Raw genomic sequence first — 14,212 nt, 5'->3', positions numbered from 1 at the left:
GAAAAAATGTTTGTGATACACAGTTGAATCCAAGGAGAAAGTGCATATCAAAGGAAACTGTGAAGAAAATATTTGAAAAAGCTACCAGATTGCAGGAAAACAGTCATCTGAAAACAATGAAATCTCAAAAATTTCTTCCACATCTAAATCTTAAATATATAAAAAGCTGCTTGCATACCAATGTGATGACTTATGCTCAAAAGAAAACTATGAAATACCATTTATGTTATGTCAGTGAAAGACCTGAAAAAACAACAACAATTATATGTCTAAGATATGCCACAAAGGTCCAGTGTACATTAAAAAAATATTTACTAAAATATGCTAGTGAAATATTTTTATAATAAAGTACTAGTTTTTTCCTTATATTTGTTACCGTGTATACATTTAAATTTGTCCTGTGTAGTATACTTAAAGTGTCTTTGAAAAAATCATATGCTCTTAATATCTTACTTTCATAAATATTTTGAAATGAATATATTGCCAGTTGGGCTGTAGTTTGATAATTTTTTCTGTACATTTACTATTTAATTCATACTTTTTGCATGTTGTATCATGTTGCATTTTTGGGTTTCCTTTTTTTTTTTTTTTTTTTTTTTTTTTGTGTATGTGTCTTTTGATCAATCACTACCCTGAAGTTGATATGACAGGAAGATAGAAATTAGCATTTTTCATGTTTCAGCTTGCTTAATGCATATTGAAAAACTGAAGCAAAAGTTCTATGATGTTTCAATAAACTAAATTATTTTTCATCCTATTATGGAGATTTTTGTTAACATGGTTGGATAATCTCGTATCTGATAATCAAAATACCATATTTAAATATATTTTTGTTGATGATTTTTATATTATAATAATTATTATATTATAGTGATAAATTATTTGTCCCTAGTGATTAAATTTTGTTTGCTTGTGTGTGTTTGTGGCATGCTTCTTTCACTGAATTTTTAATAAAATACTTTATTTAGGTTTTGGCTCTCTAGGGCTATAGAGAGCTATTTACGTGGTAGTTTTTCAAGTGCCGATCAGGATTTTCTTCTAAGAAGAAATTTAATGCAAGTAAGTATTTTTAATGTCAAAATTTAATTTGATGCTTGTAATATATGTTTAATACCTTTTTAATCTCATAAAGTAATTTAAAGTTTAAAGCATAATCTGTAAGTATCTTTCTAATTCTTTAAAATATTTTTAAAAATTTTGATTATTTTCAAAGGTACCATTATTAAATAATAATTGTATTTATTGCATATCGGGGGGTTGTGATAATTTTTATTTTTTATGTTCATGCGTCTCTCTTAAAATTGCTTTGAAGAAATAAAACTTTCTTTTGTTGCATAATTGGTATAAAAAGATTATATAATTTTTCTTTCATTTTGATGTATTTATGCATGCCTTTTATTTATTTATTTTTTTCAGTTTGCAAGAACTTTTTGAGTGCTAAAATTATTTATGATCTAAAAGAATTTTAAATGTTAGAAGCCTATTCTTCAACATTTTAGATGAATTTAATTGTATGTTAATTTAGGGGTAACTTATTTAAATTATTGGTATTAAAATGCAATGAAAATTAAAATGCTCTTTTGCAGATGTGGCTGTGACATCATAAATTTGCATGGTTTTTATATTCATAACATTTTTTAAGTTAACATCTGCATTTAAAGAAGCATATTATTCATATTTAAATTAGTAATAAAACTAGAATATTATAATCAAGAATTGTTTAATGCATTTCATCTTCTTTGAGATTCTGCAAGTTATTAAGAAGTTTTAAGCTTAACTTTATCTGTTTGTAATACACATGTGTAAAATACGAAATGTTTAGAAATGTAACCATCATTTAAAAGAGTTGTACTACTTTGCATTCAGCAAAATTCATAAGTTAATATACACTTTGTCAAATTCCTTAAAGTAATAATAGAAGCTCAGGTTTTAGAATTTAAATTTTCAATTTTTGCACCGTTTTAACATTAAAAAAATTATCTTTTCATTGAGTCAAAAATTCTTTACTCTGGGTTTAATTAACTTTTAAACATATTTTTAAGTGTATTTCGCAAAAATACTTTCCTGGTTGTGAATGAAACCCTAATTGTTTCATCACATGATTTTCTTCCATTATTAAAGAAGGAATATGTTTGATATCTATATAGTTTGGTACAAATTAAATTTCATGTGGAGTTACAATACCCTTAAATTTAGAAGATAGATGAATTGTGCATTTAGGTTTTTAGTACTTTATGATGTTGTGGAACAGGTCTTCACTAGAAAAGTTGATGAACACAATAAACTAATGTAAGACAATTAAAATAACAGAACTTTAATATTTGACAATATGATGGATATCCATTTAGTCCAACATTATCATAGTGCCATTATCAATTTCTTAAATATTTTAGTTTGCTTTAAAGTGTACATTGTCTTGGTAATTGCGATTTTACTTCTTAATTTCTCCATGAAACTGTGTTGATAATAGAATCTTTTTTTCTTTACTTTCAATTGTGGAAAGAAATTAAACAATTAAAATTTGAGGAAACAGTGTCAAAAATGAATCTGAGTTCAAATGTGAAATTAATGGTTAAAAATGTTGCAATTTTTTAAAATTCTAAATTTTTTGAAAAAATATTGCACAGCACAATTAAATTGATGTCATTAAAAATAAATTTTTTCACTTCAAATTTTATGTAGTGTAAATTCAATTTTGCTTAATAATACTTTTGGAATTTTTTACTGGAAAAGAAAAGTAAAAATTTTGTGTAATTTTTAATTAAAATTAAACAAAAACATTTATTAATTCCTTCCCTCATATATATGCCAAATTTGATAACTCTAGGTCCAGTAATCTTTTTTGTAGAGCATCAAACAGACAGACATATACTTCTATACCATATAAAGATATGCCACAGAAAGTATAAATAATTGGGAAATGCCTAATTATGAAATGTTTTGAAGTTAGAAAATCCATCTCAGCATCTTAATTAGAAAGATTTTGCCTATGGTAAATATTTTAAGGATAATTTATAGAATACTTGGATATCTTAACCAAACTCTTTACATTCTATGATCATTGCCTTTCCATAAATACTTTTTCATCCTTAATACTTGTTAATAAGCATACTTCATTTTCATGTCTTAATACTTGTAGAGTAAAATGAAAATTCATTACATAGATCAAAATGTCTTGCAGATCAAACTGAACTTTCAGCAGGTAACAGATTTATAAATATTTATATAATAAAACACAACAATTCGCAGAACTTAAAAAACCTCCACCCCTCCAAAAAAAAAAAAAAAAAAAACATATCAATCTTTTAAAGAAATTAATAAAAAAATAATTAATAAAGATTGTCAGTCTAAAAAAATAAGGAACTCTTTGAAATAATGCAATGGAATACAAATTTTAAAATTTTTTTGCTTCACCTAATTAAATTGTTAAAAAATATTTGTAAATAGATATGTACTTTGCATATAAATTTGGTTCCCAGATTTTATTTTTTGTAGTTTTCTAGATTTTTGGAATAGTTGTAACATCCTTGATAATTTTACTTATTTTTGATTCAGTTTGTTGTATTATTTGTAAACAAATTATGATTTAGTTTTTGTTGATTTGCTTCTAATAATTATGTGTTTTTTATTGGTTTTTATTTTTTTCATATTCACGATTTTAATATTTTATATTTCCAGCATGTCATTCAGAATCTTATAACAAGCAACATCAGACACAAAGAAGTATTGCAAAGCAGTTTTGATCTTTTAGGAGAGCTTGTAAAATTCAATGTTACTGCATTTATTGATCTCAATACCCTATTGCACAACTCCCCAAGGGTAAATGATTGTTTATTTATTTATAAATTGCCCCCCCCCCCAATTCTTTTTGTTATAATTTTTTTTTCTTTTTTTGTAAATGTAATTCTTTTGATGTATATTGTAAAAAAGAACATGTAATTCATTACATAGATTGAATGGCATGTGCTATATAAAGGTTATAAGAAAACAGAATCTTAAACTTTAAATAATATTTCAAATGCTAAGCAATTTCTGTCTGTTTTTGAAATTTTATTTATAAAATTGTTTGATATTTTTATTAAAACTATAATAGATTTTTTAGATGCACATTTATTCTTATGGTGTTTAATGATTGAATTATTAATGGAACTATTCATGCTATAAAAATATTATTTGAGCATTTTTAAAGTTCTTAAAATATTGTTCTGAAATCTTGATTTTTGTAATTATTAATGTTTATAAATTGTGTGAAAATAGAACAACTTTTCAATAATTTTACTTCTTGAAACTAGGTATGCATTAATTTTGTTATATGTATTGAAATCAATCTGGTAAATTAATAATACCTGAATTCAGCATTTTTTCAATGTGGTGAATTTTATATTAGTTTCCTGAATATTTCTTATTAATAAATATTATCTATTAAAACTATAATAGCTTATTTCTTGTAATTTTGCCTTTTCTGCCTTACATTTTAATGTCTTTCAACACATCATATCTTTGCGAAACTGAATTTTCTGCTATGTTATTAATGAAAAATAATTATAAGACATGATTATTACCTGAACTTGAGTACGCTATAAATAAATGATGAAAATACAAATGAAGAAAGAAGTATGATATAATATATTATATCATACTGAAGAAGAAACTAGACATTAAAATTGGTTAGATGAGAAAGAGGTTCCCTCCTCACATTTTTCTTCATCAAATATAAATCTTAAAGAATGTTAAATTTAATAGCAAATATATATATATATAAGCTTAAAATTTTTATTATAAACATTCAATTTCTGATGTATTTTTTTTAATCAAAAAATGCTTTTATGATAATTTATACACGTATAGTACAAAACGTAAAGAAAAAAAAAATGGGAACCTCTGTATTATACAGTGAGTTAAAGGTTGAAATTAATTGTCAGGAAAGACAGGTTTGTTTTAGGAAAAACATCCCTTTAAAAAATTTTTGTATTAACAAAGGCAGTATTTCCTTTAATATTATTTTATCTGGTAGAGGAATCGATGTAAAAAATTCCATTGAGTTATATTTTTAAAGTCTTAGAGAATTGTGTGTATTTAAAACTATTCTATTCTATTTGTTATTAACTTACCTTAGAATCAATTTATTATAAATTTAAATTTTTTTATATCTTTTGTATTTGCTAACCCTGTATATAAAATATGTGTAATGTTGGAAACCATTGAAAGGTGAACATAACTGTCTTTTTCAGCAACAAAGAAAACTCCTGACCTTAATGAATTCTAGTCTTGTTGACTCCAACATGTTTATTAGAAGTCTTATACTTTCATATGAGCTTTTTGTGTCTTCCGGGGATGAAGATATGAAAGGTATTTATTTGCTAAATTATATTATATTTATTTCAAGATTTTTGTTTTAATTTAGTGTGATTTAAAATTTATAGCTAATTGCACTTCTGATAGTTATTGAGTATTTGTCTCAGATATTTTTAGAATCATTGATGATTTATAATTCAAATATGTATTGTAAAAACTATTTATCTATATTTTGTTAAAGAAATTACAACTCATTATTACAGACAACAAAAACTTCATTTAAAAGATGAAATTTAACTTACTTTTTGAATAAATTTTGTCATATGATAGCAGTATTTTAAGTAATCCTTCATTCCACAAATTTGTTTTCCCTTTCTTTTTATGGCATTGAACAGAAAACATATTTAATAAAGTTTACTGCTATTATCTATGTATCATTATTTTTATTGTATATTTTTATAGCATTTGCTGAGGAATGTTGTTCTGTGTTATGTCATGTGGGAAGTTTGAAAACAAGAATCAACTATTTGCAAAGGCTGCTTTCTCTTATTAATATTCACAATTTGACCCAAGTAATTGTTAAGTATATTTTATAATATTCATAAAGTATTTTTATTAAGGAAATATTTTATTTTTTTATTAAATGTATTTTCCTAATGAACTCTTAAATATAAACTTAATTTTGGAAATTATTGTTGCTGGATTCATAGAGAAGAAGAACCTGTGGCTAGATCTATATTAAACAACAAGTTAGCTATTCTAAATATATTGGTGGCAGTAAAGTTCTGTCTTAGTGTGAAATTAAATGAACTGCTTATTTTGAAAGTGACGCAAGTCCATTTTGTCTTGTTTTAAGGAAATTAAAGTTTAACATATTGTAACAAGGAATAAAATAGTATATTTTTTAACTTTTAATGTTAATTGTCTGCTAATAATAAAATGAAAATATGTGTGTCAACTCTCTGTAGGCTGGATCATTTGACCTACAGCTACCAAACTTGGGACATATATATATTTTGGAGAGTAAAAATGTGCACCTTGGAGGGATTTTTTGAAATTTTAATTAATTGCAAAGTTTGGGTGTTATCCATTATAATACCCAAAAATATTACAGACAAGAATAATTTTTATATCAACTAAAATTCAAAACATTATTTTTGCAATGACATTAAATTTTTTACCATATAATTTCTTTCTATTTTTAATTGAATGAAATTTATATGAAATTTCAAGTATATCTTACAGCAGTAATTCTTTATTGAAATGACATTCAAAACATTTGTTTTGTTCCTACTAAATATTTCACACTGGATTTTTTTTTTCTTTTTTATTATTTTGATGATGGTATGAAGATTTGACTTTTTTCATGCTGAGTTGGTTTTAGGATAATGAATATTAATCAGCTGTAATTAAAAATTTACTCTGAATCAGAAATTATGTTATACCTCTTTTTTTTTTTTTTTTTTAAGGAGGTATTGCTACTTTTGAAATAAACAGTTGAAATAAGTTTGAAAAATATTCTCTTTAACTTTTTGGATTATTGATCTATAAAATATAAAACATCCTTCTGAACTTTGTAGTTTTCGTATGATTTTTAAATCTTTGAAAAAGATAGATTAATATTTTTAAGACAGCTGTAATCTATAATCCTTTTGGAGCATGGAGTTATACATGCCTAAGGTGAGCATTAAATCATAGAAAAAATTTGCCAAATTAGCAGGTGGATATTTTATATTTTCTAAACTGGGAACATGCAAAATTAGTAATGCCTTTGACATGAAACTGTTGATTTAATATTTCGAAAATTTTAATAATGCTAGAATAATGGAATACAAAATATATAGTAACCATAAACAGCTACTCCGACCCAAAATTGCATTGAAAAGTCTGAATGAGTGAATTATGGCAAAAATATTGGTGAGAACTAAGTTAAGTCTTAAGGGCCATCATTGGCCATAGTATGTACTGTAGTTGTACCAGTGCACTGTACCCCTCACACTATCTTTTTACACACTAGGATTGGGAGAACCAACCACCATTCCGAAATCTTTTTCTCCCCTTGTGTGAGGTGTTCCTCAGTGGGATTGAAATTTATTGTAATTATACTTTGAAAGCTGCAGATATAAATGTAATAAATCCTTTATAAAACTTTAAATAAATTTTTGTTTTTACATACATCTACTAATTCTTATATTCAAAGTATATTGATATTTCAGACAAAATGTCTGAATGTAACTGATATGTACATAGAATGATAGCAAACTGTAATAGTAGTATTGATATGTACAACCATCAAGAAAAAAAGCAAAATGCAATATGTTTTCTACTTTGTTATTTATTATTACATCTTCACAAAATTGATGTTGATGGAAATGATTTGAGGGGATAAGTTTGTTCCAGTAAAGCAGCTAATTAACCTAATTAGTAACTATTACTTCAAAATCTTTCATTATGGTAATCAAAATTTTTCAATAATTTGATTCAGCCGGCATTTTTATGTGTGTCTATCAAATTTTATTTTGAAATTCGCAGTATCTCCTGAGATCTAGTTAATCTTATTTGATGAAAATTCCACCTTAAAAGAGCCAATATATTGGAAACCCTATATTAAGTAAATCACAGCTTATTAACAGGAAAGAAAAAAGTCTTACTTACAGAAATTTTGGAAGAATAACCAACATGATTGAGGTTTATTCTTAATATTATTATAATTTTTTAATTTAAAAATATTTTATGTCTATTTAAGTATTGAGGCATTTCCATTTATCTTCAAATCAATTTATAATTCAGCTTCTTTAGTTGATACTGCGCTAAAAAATGAAAAGCCTTTTGAATTTTTATGGCAAATAATATATTTCTTAAGTCACTATTTGTTGATATGTGAATACCATATTTTAAACTTTGATATTATTAGTGCTTATTAAAAAGATGGAGTACAATTTTCAGGTGAAATGAATGAAAAAATTTTGTTAATTAAATGGAAAATTTTATTATGTTTTGTGGAGTATTTCATTATAATGAAATTTTTACACATGCGATTTTTACATAGAATTGAATATTACTTTACTCATTTCATGCTTTAAGTTAATGTAAAAATATTTTGAGTTTTCTAATAATACTATAATAATGAAATTTTAAATTACGAAAATATTATGGAGTAAAAACTAATTAGTGGTATGAAATTCAACTTATCTATCTATAGAACTGCATCTGGGTAATATTCATGGTGATGAAATAATATTGGAATAGTCATTTTATATATGTCCATATATAAATTGTTGGACTGACTGAAAATTGATTTTACATTTCAGATTATTTACATTTTTACATTTCAGAGCCTGAAAATAAGTATATTTGAAATTATGCCTGTTTGTCTACCAGTATGCTAGGTCAAAAATGGTTTGAGTTTGCATGAGGAATTTGTTGTGGGATCTTAACATCAAAATCATTAATTTGAATCAAAGTTTGGATGAAATTTATCCATCTATATCAATAATTAATAAAAATACCAAATGGGTGACATTTTGTGCCGGCTTAATCATTAGATTTGTATATCTATGTCAAATTTTAAAAATTCACCCGTACCTAGAAATAGAATTTATCAAATTATATATATTCTTAGGTATTGAAAAACGATTATTGTTAAATGCAACATGCTAGAAAAGTGAAATTCGGTTCACATTTTAACATGTCCAAAGATTTTATTATGTGACAACTTACTTTTTTTCAACATTCATCTTTAAAAATTCTTAAAACTTTGGAAAAATGGGCAGTAGTTTCCAAGAAACCATCAAAACTTCATAAGATTCATTCAACATTGGAAGTCATTTTTCAAAATCCTATAACTTTACAAATTTTCTTCAAAATTCCATAGCATTTTGGGGCAAAGTTAATTTGATAATTATAAATCGATTCAGCAAATAAATAATATGTAATGGAAATTTTTTTGACACAGCAAGTAATAAATTAACTATGTTAACTAAATTAATCAGTTTGTCTGTTGGGACAAACCTTTCCCTTTGAGTTATTACCTTTGACAAGAATTTTGTGAATATATGATAGTAAATAATAAAATTACAGAAGTGTTCCTTTTTTTATGATTGTGCTAAATTCATTAATTTTAAAAGAATTTCCATACTATTATGAAATTTCTTAAAACAAGTGATATTTCTTGTAAGTGTAATGCAAAAACTTAGTGATGATTATAATTTTATTTCAATTTCATGGCTTTCATAATTTTTTGTTTGCATATCATGTTATAATTTGCTATAAAATTATTTTTAAAATAGATACAAATAAATAAAATGCTCTATAATTGCTTCTCATACATATGTATTTATTTTGGAAGAAAGCTGAAATTATTGAAATACTAATATGCATGTCTTTTTTAAATTGCTTTCAGGAAAATGTCAGCTGTTTGAATACTGCATTGGTCATACTGATGTTTGGTTTAAAAAAGGGAGAGCTGCCTCAATACTTGCATTTTTTGGCTTCTAGTGTAGCAGATGGCTGTAGTGTAGCCACAAGTACTTGTGCTCTACATTTAGAAAATCTAAGGGATTTATTATTGTTTTGGCAAGACCATTATCTGCAAAAAGATAAAGATTGTACCATTCTTGAAAAAGTAAGCAATATTCCTTTATAAAAATTAATAACACTTGTCTTTGAATGTATAAAGAGAGTGGCATTCAGACTGAGTTAATTCTGGAAGTGTTCCACAGATCTTTATACAGTTTGTTTCATTGTATATGGGGGTAAAAAAAATCTATTGATAATACCAGTGCTATATTTTTAAAAACATGGTTTTTGAAATTTTTTAGTAAACAGATTTGATATAATTTCTAAGATGAATAAAATTCAAAACTAATGTATCTTTATGAAAAAAGTAAGCATTTTATAAATTTATCTAAAAATGAAACATTTTTATTAATATACGTAATAATAAGTTGATTCTTAATTGATTGATTTTTTTTCTAATTATTATATCAGTAGCATTTGGTTGATCCATATATACAATTGTCACTGGCTTCATTCAGTTGTTTTTGGAGTTTGTCATTTGAAACTGCTAATCTTTTAATGCCATTTTCTTTAATAAAACATCCCTTCAGAATGCAAGTGAATTTCTGGCTGACGAAAGTGCCAAAAATAACCGATTAACAATTAATCAGTTATTATCAACACAGTAATCAGCTGGAGTTCTTACAAAACTAAATGCATTGCCGTCCAGATATCGCTTCTCTTTTGATCTTGACATTCAATAAGCAGCAACTGAACACCCCCTTAATGATAAAGATAGTTGTAGGATTTTTATCATTGATTGAAGACATTCTTTGTTTTTTAAAATATTTTTTGATTTCTGGACTTGAATTAATCTAGGACTGATATCAGTTATTTTAAAACATCATATAATGAGATGCAATGATATTTTAATATCTAATTTAAACTTAATTAATTTCCTAATTTTTAGATTAATTTAACCCTTACTAACTTAATTCTAAAATGTTCTCTTATTTCCTGATCCAACTTCACCTTCTTTATTTAATTTATTCAACAGAAGCTCTGTAAAAATGCTTAAATCAACTGTTGCCACTCTCCGAGTGAAGGAATAAAAAATTGTGAAGCTAAATGAATTCTTTTTAAAAGATACCTGGATTTCCCTATCCTAAATCAACACGTGTAAAGAAATCCAGGTACTTTTCCGTTAGCCAGGCGCAAATGTCGCCAATTGTGAACCAAACGCGAATTGGGCAGAATTCTACATTATTTGGCGATTTTTCGCTTGTGCCTGGCTATACTCTGTTTCACCCTAACTTGGCAGTAGTATATATTCTAGGCATGCCGAATCGCAGTCGTTATCAGGAGAACTGGGTTATTTTAAAGTACAAAGTTACTAGAAATGCAGATCGCTGGCGAAACTTTATCTCGCAAATTTTTCGCCAAATAGTAAATATTTATTTACTTTATTATATTATCACTTTATCTGAGAATTAATTGTTTCCTTATTTTCATTTTTTTTCAATATTACTGATACATTATTTTAATAAATCATTAATGTTATTTCATTTCGTTTCATCCTTTCTCAAAAGAAAACCCTAAATCTTTCAACATTCTGTAAAGCATTGTTCAGCTAATGTTTTTCGAAAAGATATATCTATCATCATTCACATCTTTTAAAAGTTTATTTAATGTTCGGATCTCATTTCTACGAAAAAATGCATGGATTTTTCGTAAAATACTGGATAATGTAAAATCATCATATTTTACAAGACCTGAATGTTTACCTACTGAGCCTGGTCGCTTCTTTCCAGGGGTACTTAAAGGACTGGATGCCTTTATTTCTTTTTTCAAAAGGAAAACTGTTCATTGCGAAACACCTGTAATATGCGAAACTTTATCGACAATTTGATTGATAGAATCTTGAGGGTTTTCTTGGAGTCGAGAATAAACATTTAATATGTTTCTGCATGCTGCACTTTTTGTTGGTTTCACTCGTCTTGAAGGTGTGCACAGCGTAGTCGGTGATAACACTTTCTCTTTTTCAGACATTTTAGAAGTAAATAGAAATGACGAATCGAATAAATATTCAACAATCAAAACTAGTAACTGCTAAATGTGATTAATAGTATAAAAAATATCAGCTGGTAAAAAAGCGAGAATAAAAAATACGAAAGATGATAATGGTTGCAAACTGAATGAAGCTGAGTTGGCGGAGACGTAAAAGAAAAGTGCGCCAAATATTTGACCTTGAAGACCGGTTCTAGCCAATGTGGAATTCATTGTGCCAATCTTTTAGTTTATTCGTTCGCTTTATTTACAAAATACTTAACAGATAAGCACTTCTAACTTGAGAATAATTTTAAATACATACTGATAAAAAAAGGCTTTCTGTAATTTATGATATTATTTGATAAATTTCTGAGCATTTTAACTATTTTAAAGTCGGAATTGATGGGGAACTCTTTCCCAACGCGGAGCATCACATTTTCTACCTTTTACAATACTGCCAAGTTAGGGTGAAACTGAGTATAACAGAAAAGTACCAAATTCCCTATCAGAATCTCGTAGTATAAATAACTCGGGAAAAATATTTTCTGTCTTTTATGTTTCTTCTGCTCTTGTGCCGCATTGTGAATGGACGAGTTTTGTCAGTGCTTCTTGTACATAAATTATGCCTCTAGGGATGGAATAAAAGCAAAGTTTAAAATTAAAATGTATTTTCTCTCTCTTAGGCCTCTGCATAAAAAAGCATGTTTACATATATATACAAGTCTTACCTATAGTTAAAATCCAAAATCAAAAGATTAAAATTATTTTTAAAAATGTTTTTTTTCCCATTGTTTTATAGGGCTCAAGAATATGTTTTCAAGAGTGGAGAGAGACTGTTTCTTTATTGACATGTGATGACTGTAAAAACCCATGTGCAATTGCATTTTATACAACAACAGCAGTGTCATCTAGAGCCTCATGATGTATGACAATATATGCAAAATGTAAATAAATATGTATTTATTTTTTTAACCATCAGCATATTTATATATTGATTTGTAAAATTTCATTGCATAACTTTTCAGTGGATATCGTCAAAGTAATCTTGTGTATAATAATGAACTGTGACTATATCTTCTGGAAGATAAAGCATTGTTTTAAAATTTCAATGTGTCAATATTTATATTCTTAAATTGTACATATTTGATTTACTGGTTAAGCTAAAGGGGCACAAAAAATAGGTATTAATAATTGTATTTTTAGACTGAACTCATTAATAAGAACTAATTTGTATAATGTTTTGATGTTGACAATACATTTCAAAAAGTTTCTTAAGAAATGTTTTAGTTTCTTGTAATAAAGATTTTTTTGTGAATGTTTCAAATTTCATTGTAAATATTGTGCATCCTTCAATATTTTTACTTACAAATGCAAGGAAAATGTAAATTTAAAGGCTTCTGATTTTTTCATGTATTTTTGACCCTTCTTTGGGAAATAAATATACATAAACATCAATTAACCAGAGACAAAAGTATACTTAATTGAAAGGATTGATAACTATGTCGGAAACACATATCTACACCTTGTTACATCTTAACTTGATAATGAAAATATTTCATAATATAATTATTTAACATAATCTCTGTTATTAAATCAGGTTGTCGAAAATCACCTGTAAAACAAGAAGAGGTATGTTTTTACTGTAAACTAAAAAAATTATGAATAAAAAATAATACGGATTTTATCAACATATATTTTAACTTTGTTGTTGTTATCAATTTATTTTTAATGAATGTCATAAGCATAAAAAACTTTTCATGCAATAGAACCTCAGAAGATTAATATTATTACATTTTTAGAACAACAAATTTAAGAAACATGAAATTAACAAGAATAGTTTAATAATTTTTACTTATTCTGTGTAGATATATTCTATTTAAACATGGTTATCTTTGATGGAATTTTAATGCATATGCTTTGTTTATGTGTTCCAAAAATGTCAAAGTTAACATATTTTTAATATTTAATACATTTTTGTATTTAAATTTGAACTTATTATGTATATATTCATTTGCTACAATTTCTTTATGAAAATCCTTTCTTTAAAAACTGACTTTTTCTGAAACTTTCATTGAAAAAAAAATTGATCATGTTGTCTAACCTGAGGAAATTATGACAAAAATAGCAAATAGTTTCCAAATTTCTTGCCTAAACTAAATTTGGATACTTAGTGTTATGATTAGAAATTTTCAAAAATTAAAATTAACTTTAGTTGAGAATTCTAAATAATTCTTGAAAAGAAATTTTATTTTAAGGAAAAGAGTTTCTCATAAAATTATAGGAATATATTCATAGAAAAACGAATTACATATAATGAAATAAAACTTTTAATCAATTCATGCTATGAGATGCTGAATTATGTTGAATGTAT

The 14,212-nt window shown here is 25.8% G+C and overlaps 1 protein-coding gene across 3 annotated transcripts in view; it reads left to right on the top strand.

Annotated features, from left to right (window-relative positions):
• The window catches only part of LOC129984743 (short transient receptor potential channel 4-associated protein-like), a 36,806-nt gene extending 23,148 nt beyond the window's left edge, over window positions 1–13,658 (top strand). For 2 of the 3 annotated variants that reach the window (XM_056094692.1, XM_056094691.1), the window contains exons 18-23: window positions 969–1,059; window positions 3,679–3,819; window positions 5,232–5,349; window positions 5,758–5,873; window positions 9,698–9,919; window positions 12,641–13,658. In XM_056094692.1, the coding sequence (XP_055950667.1) occupies window positions 969–1,059; window positions 3,679–3,819; window positions 5,232–5,349; window positions 5,758–5,873; window positions 9,698–9,919; window positions 12,641–12,763 (811 nt within the window). In that variant the 3' untranslated portion in view covers window positions 12,764–13,658. The remainder of the gene's footprint in view (window positions 1–968; window positions 1,060–3,678; window positions 3,820–5,231; window positions 5,350–5,757; window positions 5,874–9,697; window positions 9,920–12,640) is intronic. The other variant, XM_056094693.1, reaches the window with a different exon arrangement.
• Window positions 13,659–14,212: the final 554 nt, after the last annotated feature.

The sequence above is a fragment of the Argiope bruennichi genome, chromosome 9 (genome assembly GCF_947563725.1).
Source record: "Argiope bruennichi chromosome 9, qqArgBrue1.1, whole genome shotgun sequence".
Classification (NCBI taxonomy): Eukaryota; Metazoa; Arthropoda; class Arachnida; order Araneae; family Araneidae; genus Argiope; species Argiope bruennichi.
The sequence above is the reverse complement of the archived record's forward strand: the minus strand, read 5'-3'. Positions and strand labels throughout refer to the sequence as shown.